The sequence below is a fragment of the Populus euphratica genome, unplaced genomic scaffold (assembly GCF_000495115.2).
Source record: "Populus euphratica unplaced genomic scaffold, PopEup_1.0 scaffold26.1, whole genome shotgun sequence".
Lineage (NCBI taxonomy): Eukaryota > Viridiplantae > Streptophyta > Magnoliopsida > Malpighiales > Salicaceae > Populus > Populus euphratica.
In genome coordinates this window covers 121,982-141,940 of record NW_011499896.1, presented here as the reverse complement: position 1 = coordinate 141,940, position 19,959 = coordinate 121,982, and the positions used below count along the sequence as shown (strand labels likewise).

General features: G+C 32.5%; 4 protein-coding genes across 7 annotated transcripts; 1 reads left to right on the top strand and 3 right to left on the bottom strand.

Moving 5' to 3' along the window:
* Window positions 1-771: 771 nt before the first annotated feature.
* Window positions 772-3,300, bottom strand: LOC105131990 (small nuclear ribonucleoprotein Sm D2-like). The gene is made up of 6 exons (XM_011035232.1): window positions 3,190-3,300; window positions 3,030-3,077; window positions 2,287-2,311; window positions 1,734-1,808; window positions 1,206-1,310; window positions 772-1,104 (listed from the first exon to the last, which is right to left on the bottom strand). Exons 2-6 carry the CDS (start codon window positions 3,032-3,034, stop codon window positions 988-990), a joined length of 327 nt encoding a protein of 108 aa, XP_011033534.1. The 5' UTR covers window positions 3,035-3,077; window positions 3,190-3,300; the 3' UTR covers window positions 772-987.
* A 1,474-nt stretch (window positions 3,301-4,774) lies between these two features.
* Window positions 4,775-8,855, bottom strand: LOC105131989 (caffeoylshikimate esterase-like). The gene is made up of 8 exons (XM_011035231.1): window positions 8,522-8,855; window positions 8,333-8,429; window positions 8,185-8,217; window positions 5,989-6,135; window positions 5,754-5,884; window positions 5,535-5,672; window positions 5,324-5,422; window positions 4,775-5,240 (listed from the first exon to the last, which is right to left on the bottom strand). Exons 1-8 carry the CDS (start codon window positions 8,540-8,542, stop codon window positions 4,878-4,880), a joined length of 1,029 nt encoding a protein of 342 aa, XP_011033533.1. The 5' UTR covers window positions 8,543-8,855; the 3' UTR covers window positions 4,775-4,877.
* Window positions 8,856-13,046: 4,191 nt separating this feature from the next.
* On the bottom strand, window positions 13,047-15,229 carry ATOEP16-4 (Mitochondrial import inner membrane translocase subunit Tim17/Tim22/Tim23 family protein). Of its 4 annotated transcripts, none has more exons than XM_011035229.1 (7): window positions 15,058-15,229; window positions 14,905-14,956; window positions 14,788-14,819; window positions 14,663-14,696; window positions 14,100-14,167; window positions 13,327-13,448; window positions 13,047-13,277 (listed from the first exon to the last, which is right to left on the bottom strand). In XM_011035229.1, coding segments are annotated over exons 1-7 (381 nt in total). In that variant the 5' UTR covers window positions 15,130-15,229; the 3' UTR covers window positions 13,047-13,276. The 4 variants fall into 4 exon arrangements, with proteins under 4 accessions (XP_011033531.1, XP_011033529.1, XP_011033530.1 ...); XM_011035227.1 differs by having other exon boundaries at window positions 13,327-13,479; window positions 15,058-15,227; XM_011035228.1 differs by having other exon boundaries at window positions 13,047-13,448.
* Window positions 15,230-15,366: 137 nt separating this feature from the next.
* On the top strand, window positions 15,367-16,683 carry LOC105131987 (60S ribosomal protein L22-2). Its single transcript, XM_011035225.1, has 2 exons — window positions 15,367-15,709; window positions 16,346-16,683. The coding sequence occupies exons 1-2, from the start codon at window positions 15,480-15,482 to the stop codon at window positions 16,488-16,490; spliced, it is 375 nt and encodes a 124-aa protein (XP_011033527.1). The 5' UTR covers window positions 15,367-15,479; the 3' UTR covers window positions 16,491-16,683.
* The last annotated feature ends 3,276 nt before the right edge of the window (window positions 16,684-19,959 follow it).

Genomic DNA, 19,959 nt, shown 5'->3' with positions numbered 1-19,959 from the left:
TTTGAAGATATTATTCTGACTTATCTATATATATTTTTTGTTTTATAAATAAACTTTAGTTTTTAAAATAAAACATATTTATTTTTAACATGTTTGACCTTGCATAATAATTTTTACCTTTTATTTTATTCAATCAATTTTATTTGTATTTCTATTATTAATTTAAATAAATATATTAAGTAAACATAATCGATTAAATGCTTCATTTTATAAAATTAGATATTTTAGTTTATAACTCTCTTTTACAAAACCTTCTCCGGTTAACAAATCCACTCCCGTGTACCTCCTAAGACCTAGCTATGAGAGCGTGTCTATACATATACATATATATATTAGAAAGTGATTTGATATTTATTATAGGAAAAGATTTTCAAATTATACAACACATAACCTTATCATATGTGATGGTGCGATAATAATTATATAATGCATAAACTAATTAATCATGAATCATTTACTGCAAATCATTTAATAAACAAAAGTTTAAACATCTCTGGCATAATCCTTTTCTCATAGACATCTCTTAAAACGATCATTAGAGACCAGACTTCTCCCTTAATTTAGCAATCATGATCATATACGCGTTTCAGGCAAACCGTCAGCAGCCTGATTGTAAAACATGGCAATATACAGAGACCATGGAGCGTCCGGCCTGGCAGCTACCAAAACAAACCAATCTGAGCTGTGCAAATGCATTGGTTTCCTGGACTAGAATAGCATATCAAAAACTCAAAAATCATGATCAATACAGCATAAAACCTCGGGCAGCTTAACTAGCTTGCTGGAAAGGCGAGGGAACAGCCCCATCATAACAACATAGCTTTTAAGCAAACAAACTTTCAAGTAATGGTACTACAAAGAAAATTTAAGCAATGGCATGTTAGTTCCACACAGGATAGATGGTTCTCATCCATTTCTTAATAGAGATTCTATCAAACATGAAGGCAATAGGTTTGTTCGACATAAAGATCACAGGATTATCACATTTCACTTCGGATTCCTAAGGACAATAATAACAGAATCACCACGGAGGAACATTTTGCTGATGAATCTATCTTTGTTGACTGGCTGAGCTTTCTTCTTGCCTTTCCCAGTTTTTGGCACCTGAAACAGAAAGCCATGAGCATTTAATTGATATAGTAGTTACTTAGATGGAAAATGCAGCTTAGGACTTAGAAGTTGTAGAGTCTCTGTCAGTAACCAACCTCAGTCCACATCTCCCTAACATTTTCAAGAACCATGTTGCAATGTCGATCGAATGCCCTCACACGTCCCAGAAGCTTCTTGTTGTTGCGGCAGTTAATTAGTACCTGAATGACTAACAACCATTAGAATGTAAAACTGACCAAGATTCTAACAGCATATATGCAAAATCATACCCATTCAATATACAGTTAAGTGATTTCATCAGCCAATATCAAATCTGATAACTCCAATTCCAATAAATGGCATCTGTTAATTAGGGAACTTTGATTGGAGCCCAACATGCCAGGTACAAACTAGTTCTGGGGAATGAAGTCAACAAAACAATGATTTTAAAGTTTCTTTATTCCTAGCAAACAAGTCAACATTACTGCAAAACTCACCATGACAAAGTTTTCTCCAAACAGCACCATTACCAAAAATGCCACAAATCAGAATGTTTATGAATAACTCAGCTTTAACTTCAAAACTAGTAATCTAATGGTTCTATTCTTTACCCCTTAATGATATACTAGGTCTGAAAACATTACCTGGGTATTATTTTTGACACTCATCATCAGAACAGAAAGCGGCCCAGTGCTGAATTCCTCCTCCTCATTCTTGCTCTGTAAAACAGTTTGAAGGAGTGTTACAAGCAACCAAAGACTTTATAAGACAAAAGTAGTGACTAGGCATCTTACTAATTGCAAACATTTTCCTAGCAGATGTAAATTGGTATATCAACGGATAGTAATAGCTCATTCTTAGTTGAATTGCAAAATGAACATCACATTTCACTTGAATTCAAATCTCTCTAAGTAAGAATTTTAACCATGTTTGCCCTCAGCAAAGGACATTGCTCAAATACACATAGAAAAATAAAGGTACTGATTTTTCTTCGGGTTCAGGAAGACAGAGAGATGCAAAAACTTGACTTGAAATGAATGAAAGAGAATCAAGTCAGCACAAATGCTCCCCACGTGTTACAATAAAGTTGGGTACAATAACAAGTTGTACCTAATTCAATCTCATTTTCTCTCTAGCAAAAAGTTTCAACATTTGGAAAAATAAAACAGAGCACTATATTTCCTAAAAGTAACATACCGGGGCATCCTCTTCCATCGGCCTACTGCAAAAGATAGAGGAAAAACTAACTGTTAGTATATTTATGGTCAAGTTCACTATAACATTGAAAAAAAAAGAGTACCCATTCAGATAAGTATCATGAGTACAACTTCTAACAAATAACAGACAAATCACAGCACCTGTTTCCCTTGGAAATTGTCATACAAAAAATATACTAGCATAGCGTGGTTGATTACTATAATTGCAATACCTTGACTGTGCAAGTAAAGAAAGACATCAACCAAATGAGATGAATTTACAAAGCATGTTTTTGAGTTCCATGAAAATTGTATTTTCTTCACCACCAAAAAAAAAAAAAGTAAGTGATTGAGAAATTCCCCGGTAGTCCAGAGTTTACATAATAGTTTATAAAAACTGTGTTCACTGTTGAGAAATTGAATACGCATCAACACATTTTAAGCTTCGTGATATCATATAAAGAAATACAGCAAAGACAAAAAAAAATTGTTTTTTTGTTCTTTTTCAAATGACAACATTCTCTAAAATCCAGCAAGCAATTCCAGAAATAAAAAATAATAATGATAATCAGTTACTATTTTAATAAGTAAACGATAATTAAGATCTTCGAGTTTCAAAACGACGCACAAATTTTACCAACACTTTCACTAAAACCGAGCCCTAGTTTGCTACTAAGTAGATAGAGGAATCAAATAAATCGATCCATAGCTAAGAACAAGGAGATTAGGGTTAGAGGCAGTTACCTCATTTTGAATTTTGAGCTTGAATCTCTAGTAGCAAGCTATCAAAATCTGCAGATAAATAAAGAAAGAATTAGCATTTTTTTCTCCAGGAGAAACTGCAAGTAGTAATCAAGAGACGAAGCACGGAAGCAAGAGAAAAAGAGGACTCTTGTGAACTTACAAGAAAGAGCTGGCTAGGGTTTAGAGTGTGGGTTTAGGGATTTCTTTCTTTCGCCACTCAGATCTGGACGACAGGGGAACAAAATAACAAGGGGTCCGCGACGGTGCAGATTAGTACTATAATGCTGGTGGCACTTTACCACGTAGTAGTGGATCCAATGGGCCTTTTTATCCAATACGAATTTTGAGATTCAAGGCCCAATTAGCTTCCTGCTAGTCTTTTTCTTTTTTTCTCTGTGAGCTGTCAATTGTTTGCGGTCAGCTTTTCCTAGGATTTTACTTTGCCTTTTTTTTCCCCCAGCAAGTTTTGGATTTAGTTTTTTTTTTAGTGGTGGCTTTTTAAAGTATATGTTGTTTGAAAATATTAAAATAATATTTTTTAATTATTTTTTATAATTTTATTATTGATATCTACACATTAAAAAATTTAAAAACACAGAAAAAAATTAAATCTCCAATGAATCTCTTACAATAATGTCATTCTGTATAAATTAATAGCATGAATTAGGCGTGTGAATTGTGTATGACTAATTATGCATTGCCCAAATTATAGTGTGGATAACAATCCAAAAAATTGCTCAAATTAGCTGTTTGATAAATAAGATGAGATTATTTACCTTTCTCTTCTCTTGGTTACGATTAGTTGGCAATCTCATGCGAGTTTATACAAATTAAAATTAATATTGCTTCTTCAATCTAGTCTAAAATAAGTATTTTGGATTTGAGAATGCATAACGAGCTATGGTTTTTTTATAGATTTTTTAATATTATAATAATGGTTTTGAGAATGCATAACGAGCTATGGTTTTTCTGTAGATTTTTTAATATTATGGTAATGATTGTTATTTAATATATATATATTTTTAAATAAAATAAAATAATTTTTATTTTTTAAATTTATTTTTAATATCAATATAATAAAACAATTTTAAAAAATAAAAGAATAATTCGAAATAAAATATTTTTAAAAATAATTTAAAAAAATAAAAAAATAATTGGAGATAAAATATTTTTGCATGGTACCTCACTTGGGATACATTTTCCACTTTAACGAAGCTTGAGAGCTTTTTTCCAATCAATTTTGCTAACTGCAAAGTTTCCGACCTTCGCTCACTTGGGATACATTTTCCACTTTAACGCAGCTTGAGAGCTTTTTTCCAATCTATTTTGCTAACTGCAAAGTTTCTGTATTGTTAAATAATATTTATATAATTTTATTTATTAAGGATAGAATAATTATTTCAATTTAATTTATATATACTTTATTTATATTTAAATTAAGATTAAACATTCATAATATACAAATTATTTAAAATTTTATCCTCTTTTTTATATTTAATCTTAATTATTTTAACACATACATCTCAATTAACCAGATAAATTTTTGGATCATGGGAAGTTTTATTTATATATAGTAACCAAGCTCTTGGATAACAGCCATGGGAGAAGAGCAACATGGCGGAATGAAGCCTGCGGGTTCCGTTAAATCCACAAAGACAGCTACCAAGTGATGGCTTGCAAGTCGTAGGCAGCGACAATCACTTTTTTATTTCTTTTTCCCTGTGAACATGATTTTCACATTTTCAGTAAAAAAAATCACTTTATTTCTTTTTCCCTGTGAACATGATTTTCACATTTTCAGTAAAAAGAAAAAAACCAAGCTCTTGGATAACAGCCACGGGAGAAGAGCTACATAGCGGAATGAAGCGTGCGGGTTTCCTTAAATCCACAGAGATAGCAAGCAAGTGATTGCTTGTAAGTCTTAGGCGGCGGAGATGGAAGTTTCTCTATGCCAATGTTGAAAGTTTCATGCAACGGTTCAACAACAAGATTACTTCCCTCGGCGGTGTACTTGTCAAGCCAAGCTACAACATCGGTAAAAACGATTCCAACGTTTTCGTCAGTTTCTCCCGCCGTCAAACCATGCCACATTCCAGGGTACAATTTCATGGTCTTGTCTTCGCTGCTTGCTCGCTCATACAAGGCCTTGCTTATTTCAGGGTCCGTCACCGTATCTGAGTCACCGTGCAACACTAAGAATGGCAGTGTCACCTGCAAATTCAACAGCTCAAATCAACTAAACATTGTAGATGCATCGTCAATAACGGGAGCTAAAAGCAGGGCTACTGACTCGCCTTATTTAAACTTTCCTCCACCCTCATGCTAGTTCTGAGCATTTCCAGCGCTGTTTTCAGCCTAGGCTTGTCTTGGTATATCAGCTTGTTATTCCTTATCTAAACCAATACACCAGCTCAGGAGTTGTCACCAGAAAAAAAATACTTTTATAAATTTCCAGCAATTTCCTTATCAGAACATCAGTTTTAAACGAAGGGGAAAAAAGCTCACCTCTTCTCTCTTAACAGGGTCTTTAAAGGCAGAGTCAATGACATCTTTTGACGGGACGATCTTCCACTTTGGTATAAGATCTTCAAAACCAGTCAAGATATTAATAACCACCTGGTGTGGCTTCAACTTCTCCGATATCTATAAAAAAAATTCCATCCCAGTAAATAAGCATGCCCAGCAATGGTTAAATATCTATCGAAAATAAAATATGCTATTTACCTTACACATAGGGGCGGCAAGAACAGCACCATTATAAAAAGAAGGTTCCTTCATGTGGAGTAACAGTGCAACTGCTCCTCCCATGGACTCTCCATACAGGAACCTGCCCTTATACCTGTATTCTTTCTCGGCTGAAAAGCAATGCAAACAAATTAATTTAAGCTGTCTGCAGTTCACCGTCATAAATTCACCGTAACATTTGGTAACGAGTGTTGAAAACTGGTGGCTAGCTTACCACAAACTGACTTGAAAAATTCATCGCAGTCGTTCACTATATTTTCAAATTTCTTGATGTAACAGCGAGAACCAGTGGACCGTCCATGCCCCTCGTAGTCAATTCCAAACACAGCATATCTAGCACTTGCTAGCCTGACTCCACATTCTATTCCAATCAAAACTTGCTTCATTAAGTGACGTTCCAACATTTATATCAAAGACAGTGGTTAGGTATTGCAATAAATCATAGACGGATAGCAGTTCCAAATTTAGACCACACAAATTATATCCTTGTTTAAAAGGATGTTTTTTTTTTTTGTGTTTAAAAAGATTTTTTTGCATTATTTTAATAAATTTTTAAAAAATTGTTTCAATGCATATCTCAATAAAAATAAGTATAAAAAATATTTTAAAAATAATTATTATTATACTTTCAAATATTACCTAAATATTGATAATATTTAAAGCATCAAGAGAGATAAACATGAGGAGAAAAATAATTTCTTTCGTGTATCTCTCTTCTCCTTGTTCCATGTTTCTTTTTGTTCGCATCTCTTCTTCTTTTGTGTCTTTAGCACCACGAAACTTCTAGTGAATTTCAAGTTGCTTACCAAACAAATCAACATTGTAACATCCATGTCATTGAACAAAAATTTGTTACTCGTGTTTAAAAAGAGATTAATAATAATCCTACGATTTCTATTTCATGGAGTCTGGTAGGTCACAATTGTTACGCAAGTGCAAGAAAAAAAGATCTGGTGGGCCTAACAGCCCAACAAGAGACCGGTTGCCAAACCTCCTAACCAAACTTTTTAACTGACCCACGTTTCCATTTATGGTCAGACATATAGCTGACCCACTCAGGTGCACTAATTCATACTCGAATGTGGTGTGAATAATTAGTTAACTTACTTTAATTAAAAAAATAACAATCATATTCAAAACAAGTTGTTAAAGTGGCATAAGAAATTATGAGTTAGATCAATGGAAATCCGATTAGAAGCTCTCCATTTTACACTAACTTCAGCATGCGTACACACTTGTGGACGCCAAGTTATGGGGCTCAAGTTGCCAAAGAAAGGCTTCACGGGGGAGCGTGTCCCAAATCAATGAAGATGTGACGGGGATAAGATAAACAATATAGTCGTGAACCTCCCTTTTAGTGGCCTGAGTTAATCGTGATGTAACATAAAAATGACAGCTGTGGGACATGAGTCGACTAGACATCCATGGCCAGCTTCAACCTCTTGTCTGATTATTAGCAATAATTGCCCATTCCGTCTGGCACTTTCCCTATTTTTCTAACTATATGCATGCAAGACGACAGATGTGTGCGTGTGTGTGAAAGCAAAAGCTCTGGTCGGGGTTAGGAATAAGAACGGGTAAGAGTTTTATTATATTTATACTCGGGTTATTAACAAATTAAGATATTTATATTACATTCATTGAATTTTAGATATTTAAGTATGTATTGAATTAAAAAATTATATATATATATATATATCTTGAATTAAATGGGATTTCTAATTGAGTTGATAATATCTATATATTAGTCATAAGCTAGAATAATTATAAAAAATACTCAATAAAAGGGCACCCTAGACTGCCTTCCCTTCCATACAAAAAATCGAACCAAGCTTTTCTGCAAAATCCACTTTTAAAAATAAACTGCGGCAAGATATGGACAGAATACCTTAAAGTTAAATTGGTCATGTTTCAGAACTAGTTACTGTCACTGCCAAATTGGTAGTGCCTATAGATGGAATACCCATAAAAAATAATTAAAGTGGTCGTTCTGCATGAGGTCACCATTAAATCCAACGGGCAGTAGGATGGTCCGGATCGCGCAGCTCATGGAGGAGTGGGTGGTGTATTATACGCGATCAATAAATGATATCCATATAATTAATTTTTGGGACTGTGCTCTGATTGAAAGAATTTAATTAATTTATTTAAAATTATTATATATATATTATTTTAATATATGGACGTTAAAAATAAATTTAAATAAAAAGCACACCATGGACAGAAAGACAAACATGCTCACAGGAAACACAAAATCAATGGTTTTTTTAGCTTTGATTTTAGGTTTCAAGTGATCAGAAGAAGAAAACAGGCCAAGCATTCAAATCAGCTAGCATGAACAGTAGGACGTTGCGACTAAAATAAAGAACATAGAGAAAAATAAAAGACGTTACTAAAGCGAATTCATTACCTCTCATGAAACCACTGCACTCCATGCCATACCCTGCAAACTCCATTAATGAGCTCAATAAATCACACCAACAACACAGACCAGTACCACTGATGAGACCGAGAGATCCCACACAAAGAGAGAGATAGAGTTCATGGAAGAAAAATACCATGGCAAAGGAAAACAAGTGCTTTTGGAGAACATGAATTCGCAGGCAACCATCTGCATGTAAAGAGCTGCACTCCTCTCGAACTTTTTATATACTCCTGTCGAAACACGATCATAAATATCATCAAACATATCTCCACTAACAGCCCAGGAAAGAGAAACAGATGGAGTCAAAACCTTGGATTGTTACCTCCCGATATTCAAACTCCATCGCCTTGCAGAACTAAGGAGAAAGAACGCAACGTTAAAGCAGCATAAACTGATGATCAAAGTTTGAAAAGATCGAAGGGAGATGATGAGCGGCTTAAGGTCAAAAGGTGAGAGCTCTCTTCTACACGCCGAAAAAGAAATATATCTTAACACGAAAAAAATGAAAAATATTTGGGGAGAGGGATCCGGTGAGATTTGTTTACTTATCCCAAATCGTTGAACAGTTAGGATCCCTTGTTAATATTTATAGGAGTTGAGCAGTTCCGAAAGCTATGAGTTGGCACGTGTGCAGACCATCCTGCCACCGCCTTGGCACGGAGATTAATAAGATAGATAAAAGATTTCAAGCACCTCCCAAATTGCTTTCAACTCCATTCTCATCCTTATCGCTTATATACCCAGAATACTAATTTTGACTAGATTATTTAATGTGATTCGCCGATCTTCAGAGTTTTTTTATTTTATTTTTCTTTCTTTTCTTTTAATGGTAGTTGGTGGGTCCGGCTCAGCTCAAGTATAAATTGTTAATTAAATTTCCTCTATTTTCTTCAGCTCAAGTCTAATTTATTCTTGCATGTTTGATAATATATAATTTATTTTTAAAATATTGTTGTGTCTCTAATCTACCATTTCGTAGTATTTTTATCACCAAAACTAAAATTAACATATTATATGATTTGTATATGACCAATTAAGATTTTATATATTTAAAATACCCTTAACTCTTGAATATATACAGGTAGTGTAGATAGTCTTGATCTTCATTTTTTTAAGCTCAATTTGTTACCTGAAGTTTCTGTTCTTAGTCGAGTCTTTCCATTGTCCAAATTATATTGCAAGAAACAATGTTGTTTTGTGAAAAACTTGACCCATTTCATTTGAGTTTTTAGGCTTGATTAGGGTTTTTTAAATAACTTAGGCATTCGATTGAGACAAAATACACGGAGCCCTCAATTGTGACAAAGTCCATAGTTTCGGGACTTTTTGAGGTTTTCAAGGTTTCCTTGTATTTATCAAAAGACACGCATGTCATTCTCATCAACTCCGCCTACTAAATTCTCTCACGTTATCCCAGTCAAGAAAGATAAAGAAAAATAAAGTAAAAACAAATAAAGATGTGGTCTCTGACCTGACGTGTTTTTAAAATGAAAGAGAGAGAGAAAGTTATGCTGTCGCCTGAGAGATTAAATTAAATCGGAACTATAAAAATATACGAAGGAGCACGCATAAAACAAAAACAATTTTCATTGTGCTTTAACTTTATTATATATAAAAATAGGATGTTGTTCATAAATATACAAAATAATTTTAATTATGTTCAAAAATATAATAAATGGTTTTATTAAAGCTGATCTCTCATGTCCAATAACAAAGTACTATAATAAATATAGATTTCATGAGAAATTTTATAGTATTCAGGGAATAATTAATAAGATCTTATTAATTATTATTCAATTTTTTTTTAAATAAACACAAGTAGAGGAGAGAACTAATAAATAAAGATATTCTTATCATTTTTTATATATCATGAATTTTATATTCTCTTTTATTTTTGTGTTGTTTTTTTTTTAAGATAAATTCTTAAAATAACTGTTAAGATGTTATTAGTTGCTCTCCGAGCACTATTAATCTTTTCATCAGAAGACTTTCTTGTTTTTTTGACATTATTGTGTTTTTTTAAAATCATACATGTCAATGACTGTAGAGTTTCTCCTCTTTGATTGTAGATATATAGAGAACTCTTAGATTTGAATCTCAAATACGATATCTTCACAGCACATAATAACTCACAATTGCACACACACAAACAAAAAGAAAGGTTTAAATATATATTTATTAAGAAAATATATTAATTAGTCAAGTGATTAGTCACAATCCCAGTATTGTAAGGTTTTCATTGCCGGGCCAAACCAGTTTATGCCGCATCACAACAACATTACTGGATAGACATTTTGTTAAATAGTTGATGGCATATATTCATAATAAAAATCACTAACGGGATTTAGCTCATGTGTGTCCAGGATCCTACTTCAAAGAGCCTTTCTTATACTTTTAAAACCAGGGAGATTATGTGTTGAAAAGCTTTTAACAAATTGCATCCCAGTATGCTAATAGGTTAAAATTTGACCTTGCACATTAACCAAAAAAAATCATTAAAACTATAAAACTCAACAGTGCATTAAATGTGGACTCTTACATAGTTGTACTTGGTGAGGAATAAGGTGCTAAACTCAACCTATTTAATAGATAACTTAGATGAATTTCAATTTATATCGAATGGAATTTTTTATGAGTGTTTGGAATTTATGTTTTTTTTTTAATAATATTTTTTGATTAAAAATTAAATTGTTTTAAATATTTTATTATGTTAATTTTAAAAATAATTTAGTTCAATTTATATCAGATGGAATTTTTTACGAGTGTTTGGAATTTATGTTTTTTTTTAAATAATATTTTTTGATTAAAAATTAAATTTTTTTATTATGTTAATTTTAAAAATAATTTAAAAAAATAAAAAAATTATTTTCATATATTTTAAAACAAAAAATATTCTAAAAAGCAACCACAATCATACTTAATTAGTGTTTGAAAATGCGGTTGAATTTGCGTTTTTAAAAAATTTAAAAAAAATTATTTTCTCAATCATACTTAGACAGTGTTTGGGAACGCGGTTAAACTTGTGTTTTCAAAAAATTCAAAAAAAATTTATTTTTTATTTTTATTAAAATTTAATATGATTTGGACGTTTTGAATCGTTTTAATGTGCTGATATTAAAAATAATTTTTAAAAAATAAAAAAATATCATTGGCATGCATTTCAACACAAAAAATTATTTGAAATGCAACCGCTATCACATTGCCAAATACACTCTTAATAAGCACATGAAAAACACTTTGATTACCGTTACCACATTGCCAAACACACTTTTAATAAGCACATGAAAAACACTTTGATTTAATAGGTCAAATCCAAGACTTGATATAAATTTTTTTAAAAAACCTTGAAAATTTACACAATGTTATGTTTAGTTAAATAGAGCTAATTTTTCCAAAATTTTGCCTGCAGACTGCTTGCTTTGATTTGCAAATTGCTTTAGACATGAGTTACAGGATGGTGCTACTGCAAACGGGCTGTCTTCAGGTGGTGCATGCTCTAGGAAATCCTTCTTCCATTTTCAACGAGTCGGCCCAGATTGCAGCGGATATTTTGTCCATAGGTCAGTCTTTTGAGCACCTTTCCTTTCAATTTTCTCCCCGTTGCACCAATCAGGTGACACATGTTCCAATCAGGATGGCTGCTAGTTTAGACGCTGTTTGTTTTTGGCTAAAGGACAAATCAGCTAGTCTTGATTCTCTACCGAAAAAATAAATAAATAGTAATAGGTGGCAGTTGAATATAGAAAAAGATTTAAAAAAAAAAACACCTATCGATTAATATTTTTCATATCAGGTCTATCTTTAACTTAAAAACAAAAACATTAAAAATTATTGTTAAGAAAAAAAATAGAACTGGGCATTTTAATCAAAATAGGGTGTCATGTAATTAATATTTTACCCATAATACAAACTAAAAAACCAGCAACCTTTCACAGTACTACAGTAGCTTAAATTGTACCGAGTTGAAACAAAATAGTTCAATCTTAAATGCTTTGTACAAACCATCTCAAAGTGTTCCATGACAACGACAGTCGAACACCAAGTGGTTAAACCTCCCCGTCAACAGACCACAAACAAAATTCGCTCATCTTAAGAGAATTTTAAATTTTAAATTCCACAAACAACAAAACAGACACAAAAACTAACCTCAAGCTCCACTACTAATTGCTGTACAATACCAAAGCTCTAACACGCTTGTTGGGTAAATAGTGGGGTCATCCCTATGGAGCATGGACTTTCTCCAAGTTTAACAGAGATGACCTTTCCATATAACATCCCAGTAATCTAAAGATTAACTACATATTCCACAACTAATCCTAATTAACTTAGTTCATGCCACATCTAATACGGATCATTTCACAGTCCTTGCTTTTGGGCTCCAGTTTGCATTCCCAATTCGTGCAAAATTGGAGAAAGCAAGCTGTAGTTAGTAGAGTTATTGAGCAATGCAATCGTTATGATGCCGCCATAAAGATAATTAACGTGAGCAATTTAATGGAAGCATGGAAGCCAGAAACAAAAATTTATATTTTGCCTCTTGTATGAAAATATTTCGATTCCAAAATTGTTCCCGTGCATTACCAAAGGGTGATTCGGTGAATGATAATGATCTTGGAATGAAGGTAAACATTTACTTAAAACTGCAAGACTTGGTAATGCACGCAATCGTTAGAGAAAGAATCAGTTGTTCATCAAAGGGGCCCGTTAGAAAACGATTCTGAAAAGTACGTATGATACTAAAGAAGATTATCCAGTGGAAACTAAAATAAGTCGTTCATAAAAATAATCGGTGACACAGCCGTGAAACGTGAAATAGAAAGATCTGAGGGTAAAATCCTAAGAGAGGATAAAGGAAGAAGTCAATATACTTGAAAGAAAGATGGCACCTCAAGTTATAGCTAATTGTAGGGGTCAACCCTAATCCATGTTGGAAAATTTAGCTAGGTGAGTCTTTTATCAAATGGAAGCAAGAAACACTCCCCTAAGTTCAATTTCAGATGAATCAGATAATAATGTTCCAGTAACAGATAATTACCTAAAAAAATCAAACAGGTGGGATGTAGATGGTAACCAGATGCATATGGTAGAGGCCAAGGAGGAAAGATCACCTAGCTTGACCAACTATGCTATTTTTTAGCAGATAACTCAAAAGGTTTTGGAATAGTCAGCGGCAACACTAAAGGCAGAAACCAGACCAGCCATCCCAACAACCTGTGTCCAACTTCTCGTCCCAGCAGCAACAGCTGCCCCTGCCACAGCACCCGCAATTAGAGGATTCACCTGTACGAAGAAAAAACTTTGATATGTTCTTCACTTAATCATCAAGCGTTTCCAAGAGCACCGTGTTTGATAAATGAACATTTTTTTTGTGCGAGTCAACAACTTGCAAATAATCATCCTAAATACACAAACATGTAAAGATGCAAAAGGCATCTATTTGATATTTGTAATTTAAATTATAATTCAAATATTGAATAAGATCATATCAGCCACTGAAAATAATAGTGGGGTGGAAACAACGATTGGTGAAAATAGGAATGACACCAACCTAAGGGTAGAGCCTTTGTAGAAAGTCCCAGTAAAGAGTAAACTATATAAAATCATCACCTTAAAACATTATATTTCCTTAAAAGAAAACAACAGAGACTAAAATATACGGTCTAAAACTGCCCTTGATAATATTCATAATAAAATGAAGCTCATATTATTATGATCTTTATCCTTGCTTTTCTCATACACCGCTCCCTCCTAAAAAAGGGGATCTCACTAACAATTTGATGCATGCAGGAGAAAAAAATAAATTTTTCAATAACTTAGATCTTACAATTATCAAACTGATAATGATTCGAGTTGTGTTGATCTATGAGTAGCAATGGCAACAAGGTTGATATATAACTAACCCAGTCATTCTGCCTCCTATATCTTTGAATTCCACAACAAGTAGCAGTAAAAACTCCAGCAACAAGCCCTGGGCAATAAGACAGTAATGCAAGATCAAAATAAGTGAGCTTTGGAAACAGCTGATAAATGTTCCGAAAGAAGCAGCAAATGTGTCTTGAAAGGAACAACCATATGTAATAATCATACACTGATGCTGTATTATAACTAAATATCAAAGTGCTACACATACCATAGAACTTACATCTCTATGATTCTATTTCCTAAAATGTAGATGTCTAATCCTAATTGACTAATTCATTGGTTTACTCTTTATCGACCTCATGATATGTCTTTTATTTCATATTCTGTTGTAATTGGATGGATAAGTGCTTACACACCCATCCAAGTCAATTTGCTTTTGCACCTAACCGATCCCCAGATACATCATGCTTTTCTACTGGTTGCAAGCATGTCGAAAACCACCTAAATCATCTCCCTCTAATAGCATTGTCTGAAATATAAAATAAAGTGTAATGCTATAGCTTCAAAAAGGCAACCAAATAAGAGATATTCAGCGAATTACCACATTGGAAACCGAATTTCCCTATTGTCTTTGCCTGCACATGAAAATAAAATAAAAAAAGCCACGCCAAAATGAACAAAGAAATGAAGATTCAAGAAATGAAATAGTAATAGAAACTAGCTTACCACAAAGGAAGCCCGAGCTACGCCAGTCAGGCCTGTGGGTATACAAAAAGAAAACAAATTCAATAAGTGTCAATTTTGAATAGATGGTAGCTACTAACAGGTTGAGAAGGAAATCACCTCTTTTACTAGCATCATAAGGACCTATGCATGACCCCCAAATTGCACCTGCCTGAACAGAAATCACAAAGGTTCATTCAGTTTTCAGTAATCAAACAATCAGTCAAGGTTTCTCTCTGTCTGTCAATGGAGTTTCTGGAGAGTTATGATTACCGTTCCAACACGGAGTACGGAATCAACGGCGAGGGAAGAGCACGGCACCGCACCGATGAGTTCTTCTTCCATTTCCCTCTCTCTTCCCACTTCTGAATTCCCATTTCTCTCCCCCTTTTCACCCTCCGGTTACCAAGACCACAGCCGTAGCTGAAAAGGGCTAAAAACGACGTAGTATGCAAATGTTACGTTTTATCTGCGAAGATGACGTCATTATTTCAGCAAAACCCGTATGTGTAAATTACTAAAAGGCCTTGAACGACGTCGTGGAAAGGAGGCCCTCCAAAAGAAAAGAAAAACCCTAGATCCCTTTTCCATCTCGTCCCAACATCTTCAGTCTCTGTCTCACCTACACGGCGCTCTTTTATCATCTGACGAAGGGAGAGAAGGCTCAGTTTTTATCTGTGTATTAGAGAGCAAAAATGAGTCGGGCAGCAGCAGCAGGAGCAAAGGGAAAGAAGAAGGGGGCGTCCTTCGTCATTGATTGCGCTAAGCCGGTGGAGGATAAGATCATGGATATCGCCTCACTCGAGAAGTTCCTCCAGGAGAGGATCAAGGTTGGTGGAAAGGCCGGTGCTCTTGGCGACTCTGTTACCGTGACTCGTGAGAAGAACAAGATCACCGTTACCTCCGACAGCAACTTCTCTAAGCGGTACTTGCTCATCAATCTTTATTTATGTTCGTTGCTTGAATCCATCCTCATTCAGTTTCTTCTGTGCTTAGATTTTTTTCTATAAAAATCAATCCTTGAAATTCTTCTTACGGAATCCTCTATGTTGGTGATGCAAATGACCAAGTTTCTTAAGAATTAGGAGTTTGATTCATGTTCATGAGAACTATGCGTTTTGTTTTGTCTGGAAGAACAATAAATCATCATCTCAGCAATCCTTGATTATAAATATATATTAAAAAAACGAAAATCTGCTCGTGGTCTTGAATGTAGTTGCAGATGATGAAAATCAAGCGTCTCCTTCTCACTTTATCATGACTTCATGTGACTGCTGGACTGGTTGATAATTTTCCTAAGGTACCTAATTAGGTGAAAATGAGGGATAAGGCATTATTATTTATAGTTTTGTTTTGCGAAGTTATTTGTTATGCAATTGACTGACAAACGGCTAGACTGAAGCAGGCTTTGTATCTTTGGATTGATGGAATATATTGATTGTTGTTCATGCATAGAATTTTAAGATCCCTGATGTTATTATTTTCTATTTCGCATCCAACTTCTACTGGTTGTCTGACCTAAATATTATTTCATACTATTTGTGCTTCTTCTTTTTTCCAGGTATTTAAAGTACTTGACCAAAAAGTACTTGAAGAAACACAATGTGAGGGACTGGCTTCGAGTTATTTCTTCCAACAAAGACAGGAATGTTTACGAATTGCGCTACTTTAACATTGCCGAGAATGAGGGAGAGGAGGAGGACTGAAGACTCAGTTCAGTTTTTCTTCTAATTATCTGTTCTGTTTACTCATTTTAGGGCCTCCATTATCGATAACAGCGGTTGGGTTTTCCTCACTTGTTCTTTGAAATTTTGGCTACTGATAAGTGGATTTCTATTTTCAATTTTCATGTATTAGATGCTATTAATACAATCCGAATTTCTTTCTAGGGTTTGGCTATAGAGATTGTCGTGGCTAGGTTCTTGTTTCTGCCATAATAGTTGGCCTTGTTTCTGACTCGTCTTGAATCATCAATGCATGCTCATGGTTTCTGTTGCTTACTTAATATAGCACTGCATGGTTGTTATGAGTTTCTTGTTATCAAATTAGGCTTCTCTGATGTTGCACTGATTGGTCTTGTACTTTTATCTTCCTTGTTCGGTTAGTTCGGATTAATTGATAGCATCAATGCTGTTATTTGTTTACATTGATGAGCTGTGGATTGGGATTTTACTCGTGGATGATTAGCGAGGAGTTTTTTTTATCATTCCCTTGATACAGCACTGTTTTTGTGTCCTTGCTAATTGTGGTCAAGATAGAATAATATATATATATATATATATATATATATATATATTAGAAATCTATTTTACTCTCCTTTTAACATGTCTTATTGTTTAACTCGAATATTTTAAGAAATGATTATAATTTTTTAGTTTATATTTGATTATAATTTTTTAGTTTATATTGAGTGTGGAAGTTAATAATAGGATAATAATCTAGTTATACAAAGTGGCTCTGGGTTGGTGGGTTAATTTAAAATTTAGTTGACTTGGGGCTTAGGTTAAAAAAAATGATTAACTTGGTGAAATCTGGTTATAATCTTAGGTTGATAGACAACTCGGTAAAATTTAAAAAAAAAATGGTGAAAATGTTATCTTTTTTATCTGATTTTTAATGGGGATAATGTGACAGATTTGGTTGAATCAAGTTGACTTTTATATTTAGGGATGTTGTTTTAAATTGAGAATAATATTAAAAATAAATTTTAAAAAATAAAAAAATATTATTTTAATACATTTATAAATAAAAAAATATTTTAAAAAGAGCTGCAGTGCATTTCATCTTTTTAGAGGCATCCATTTGCACAGATGGTAAATGTTTTAATCTTGTATGACGTGTCCTTCTGAGATGATGTTTGATGCTACAAAACCTGAAGAATAAGAGCAGCCACGATGTACTTGTATTGGCCAAACCTAAATAGCAAGTGCCTCCTTAAAAGAAATTATTAGGTGAATCTGCTTCATTACTTTATTAGGATTATGAACAAATCAATTATGGAATGATGTATCGTCTTTTATTTTATATTTATATCCGTGTTGATTTTTTTTAATGTTTGGATTATTGATTAATTATCTGTTATAAATGTGGTTAATTTATCATTTCATTTAATTTTGTCAAATTTCATCCGGTTTAAAATGTTGATATGGATTAAGGTAGCATTAGTAGCTTTAATGAAACTAAACAAAATAAGATGATGCAGGAGCTGGTTGAATGACATAAAGAAGGTGATTTATAGCTCTTGCCTAAATTCTAGTATATACACTCATCGGCTACTATGACATAAAGAAGGTGATTTTTCACAAACTCTTCAATCTTTTTATAGAACTTGGTTGCAAGTTAAGATTGAGTTCACCCAACAAGAAACCAGGGGATACTCGGAGTGGGGCGGGGAACATTTGAGATCTGTGTACATTTTAGTCCTTGAATCTTATTTTTTAAAACTTCAAGTTATGGATTATTTGATAGAAAATAAATATATGCACTTCTAGATTTTGGATATCACTATATGAGTGGCCCGTGTTTCATTGAAGCCGGGTTGATTTTTTCATAACGTAAAAAATGATATCCACACGTTGCTAGCATGCTTTCAAGAAGGATAAGATGGTTTCCTTTAATTATGTGATAGAAAAAATAGCAACAATAAATATAGTGAATTCTTTAAGAAAAAGATTATAACAATGACCATAAAAAAAAAAATGCTTGTCCAAGGTAGAAAACCTATAAAGGTAAATTTCAATATAACTTAATGCTAAAAGATAAAACTAAAAATAAATATTAAAAATAACAAAATAAAGTATTCCGGATTAGTATGAAAAACTTGCAACTCGAGTCACGAGAATAGATCAATTTCAACTGATTTTCAACAATCCAAATATAAAATGATGAAATAAAAAAAAATTATTAACAAAAACAAATAAAAAAACAATTTCTTACTAGGGATGACAATTTACTCATAACCTAATAAATACTACCCAACTTGAATGAATAAGGTTTTTTTTATATATATAGTTAACTTATATTATTAGTAATGGATCCAGGCTTCACCCGATATATATACCACACATATAAAAACTCATTGTCATCCCTACTGCTAATAATATAACTTTGATAAAAAAATAAAATGAAAAAAAAAACTTAATTAAAAAAATTATTTTTGAAAAAATAATATATTAAATCGATTTAGATCAACTTAGATCAACACATAAAACTTACAATTCAGATTATAAGATCATGATAATCTTGTAAGAAGAAAAGGAAAAAACATGTTGAAGCAAAGTTCTCAATCAATCGAAAATTAAAAAAAATTGATCGTAAAGTGATAAAAAAAATTAACAATGTTAACCCAAGTTAATTTATCAAACCTGAATCGTGAGACTAATTAATTTAATACTGAAAGGTAAGATTAAAAAAAAAATCAATTAAAAAAAAAAACTTGAGTCAACCTAGATCAACACATCAAGTTATTGGCTCGCATCGTGAGACTAGGATAAGTTTGTAAAAAGTAAACTAAAATAAATCATAAAGCTTTATTCACAATAAACCTAGATATTAAAAGATAAAATTAAAAAAAAAATAACAAAAAAAATCTAAGTAAAAAAGGCTAATACATAAAACCCTTGATCAAAGTTATGAAATTAAAATAACTTCATAAAAAAAACTATAAAGCTTAATATTTAATAAACATTAATATTAATATTAATATTAAAGGATAAAAAATACTAAATTTAAAATAAAAAAATATTGTTTAAATGAACAATATTTTACAAGGAGATAACAATAATTTTTTTCCACTGTATTTATTTTGCAATTGTTTTGGTGTTTGCGGTGCAATAAACATAGCAAGGTATTTGATAACAAATTAAATTGTGTTTTGTACTACAGGGTCTACTAAAAAATTGAGTTTAAAATATAGGTTTTGTGAAGGAGTTTTTATATGTTAACTTGAGTCAACCTAGATCAACATATTAAGTTATTGGCTCGCATCGTGAGACTATGATAAGTTTGTAAACAGTAAACTAAAATAAATCATAAAGCTTTATTCACAATAAACCTAGATATTAAAAGATAAAATTAAAAAAAAAATAACAAAAAAAATCTGAGTAAAAAAGGCTAATACATAAAACCTTTGATCAAAGTTATGAAATTAAAATAACTTCATAAAAAAAACTACAA

What these genes read in the sequence shown, in the direction of transcription:
- LOC105131990 (XM_011035232.1), bottom strand. An exon ending in CGATGGAAGAGGATGCCCCG is followed by an intron (nt 1,809 to 2,286) that starts GTATGTTACTTT and finishes ACTGTTTTACAG; the next exon opens with AGCAAGAATGAGGAGGAGGA. An exon ending in GTGTCAAAAATAATACCCAG is followed by an intron (nt 1,311 to 1,733) that starts GTAATGTTTTCA and finishes TTAGTCATTCAG; the next exon opens with GTACTAATTAACTGCCGCAA.
- LOC105131987 (XM_011035225.1), top strand. Translation starts at nt 15,480, where the DNA reads ATGAGTCGGGCAGCAGCAGCAGGAGCAAAGGGAAAGAAGAAGGGGGCG. An exon ending in GACAGCAACTTCTCTAAGCG is followed by an intron (nt 15,710 to 16,345) that starts GTACTTGCTCAT and finishes TCTTTTTTCCAG; the next exon opens with GTATTTAAAGTACTTGACCA.
- ATOEP16-4 (XM_011035226.1), bottom strand. Translation starts at nt 15,129, where the DNA reads ATGGAAGAAGAACTCATCGGTGCGGTGCCGTGCTCTTCCCTCGCCGTT. An exon ending in CCGTACTCCGTGTTGGAACG is followed by an intron (nt 14,957 to 15,057) that starts GTAATCATAACT and finishes ATTTCTGTTCAG; the next exon opens with GCAGGTGCAATTTGGGGGTC. An exon ending in TTATGATGCTAGTAAAAGAG is followed by an intron (nt 14,820 to 14,904) that starts GTGATTTCCTTC and finishes GTATACCCACAG; the next exon opens with GCCTGACTGGCGTAGCTCGG.
- LOC105131989 (XM_011035231.1), bottom strand. Translation starts at nt 8,542, where the DNA reads ATGGAGTTTGAATATCGGGAG. An exon ending in ACTTGTTTTCCTTTGCCATG is followed by an intron (nt 8,218 to 8,332) that starts GTATTTTTCTTC and finishes TGGAGTTTGCAG; the next exon opens with GGTATGGCATGGAGTGCAGT. An exon ending in TTGCCGCCCCTATGTGTAAG is followed by an intron (nt 5,673 to 5,753) that starts GTAAATAGCATA and finishes TTTTTTTTATAG; the next exon opens with ATATCGGAGAAGTTGAAGCC.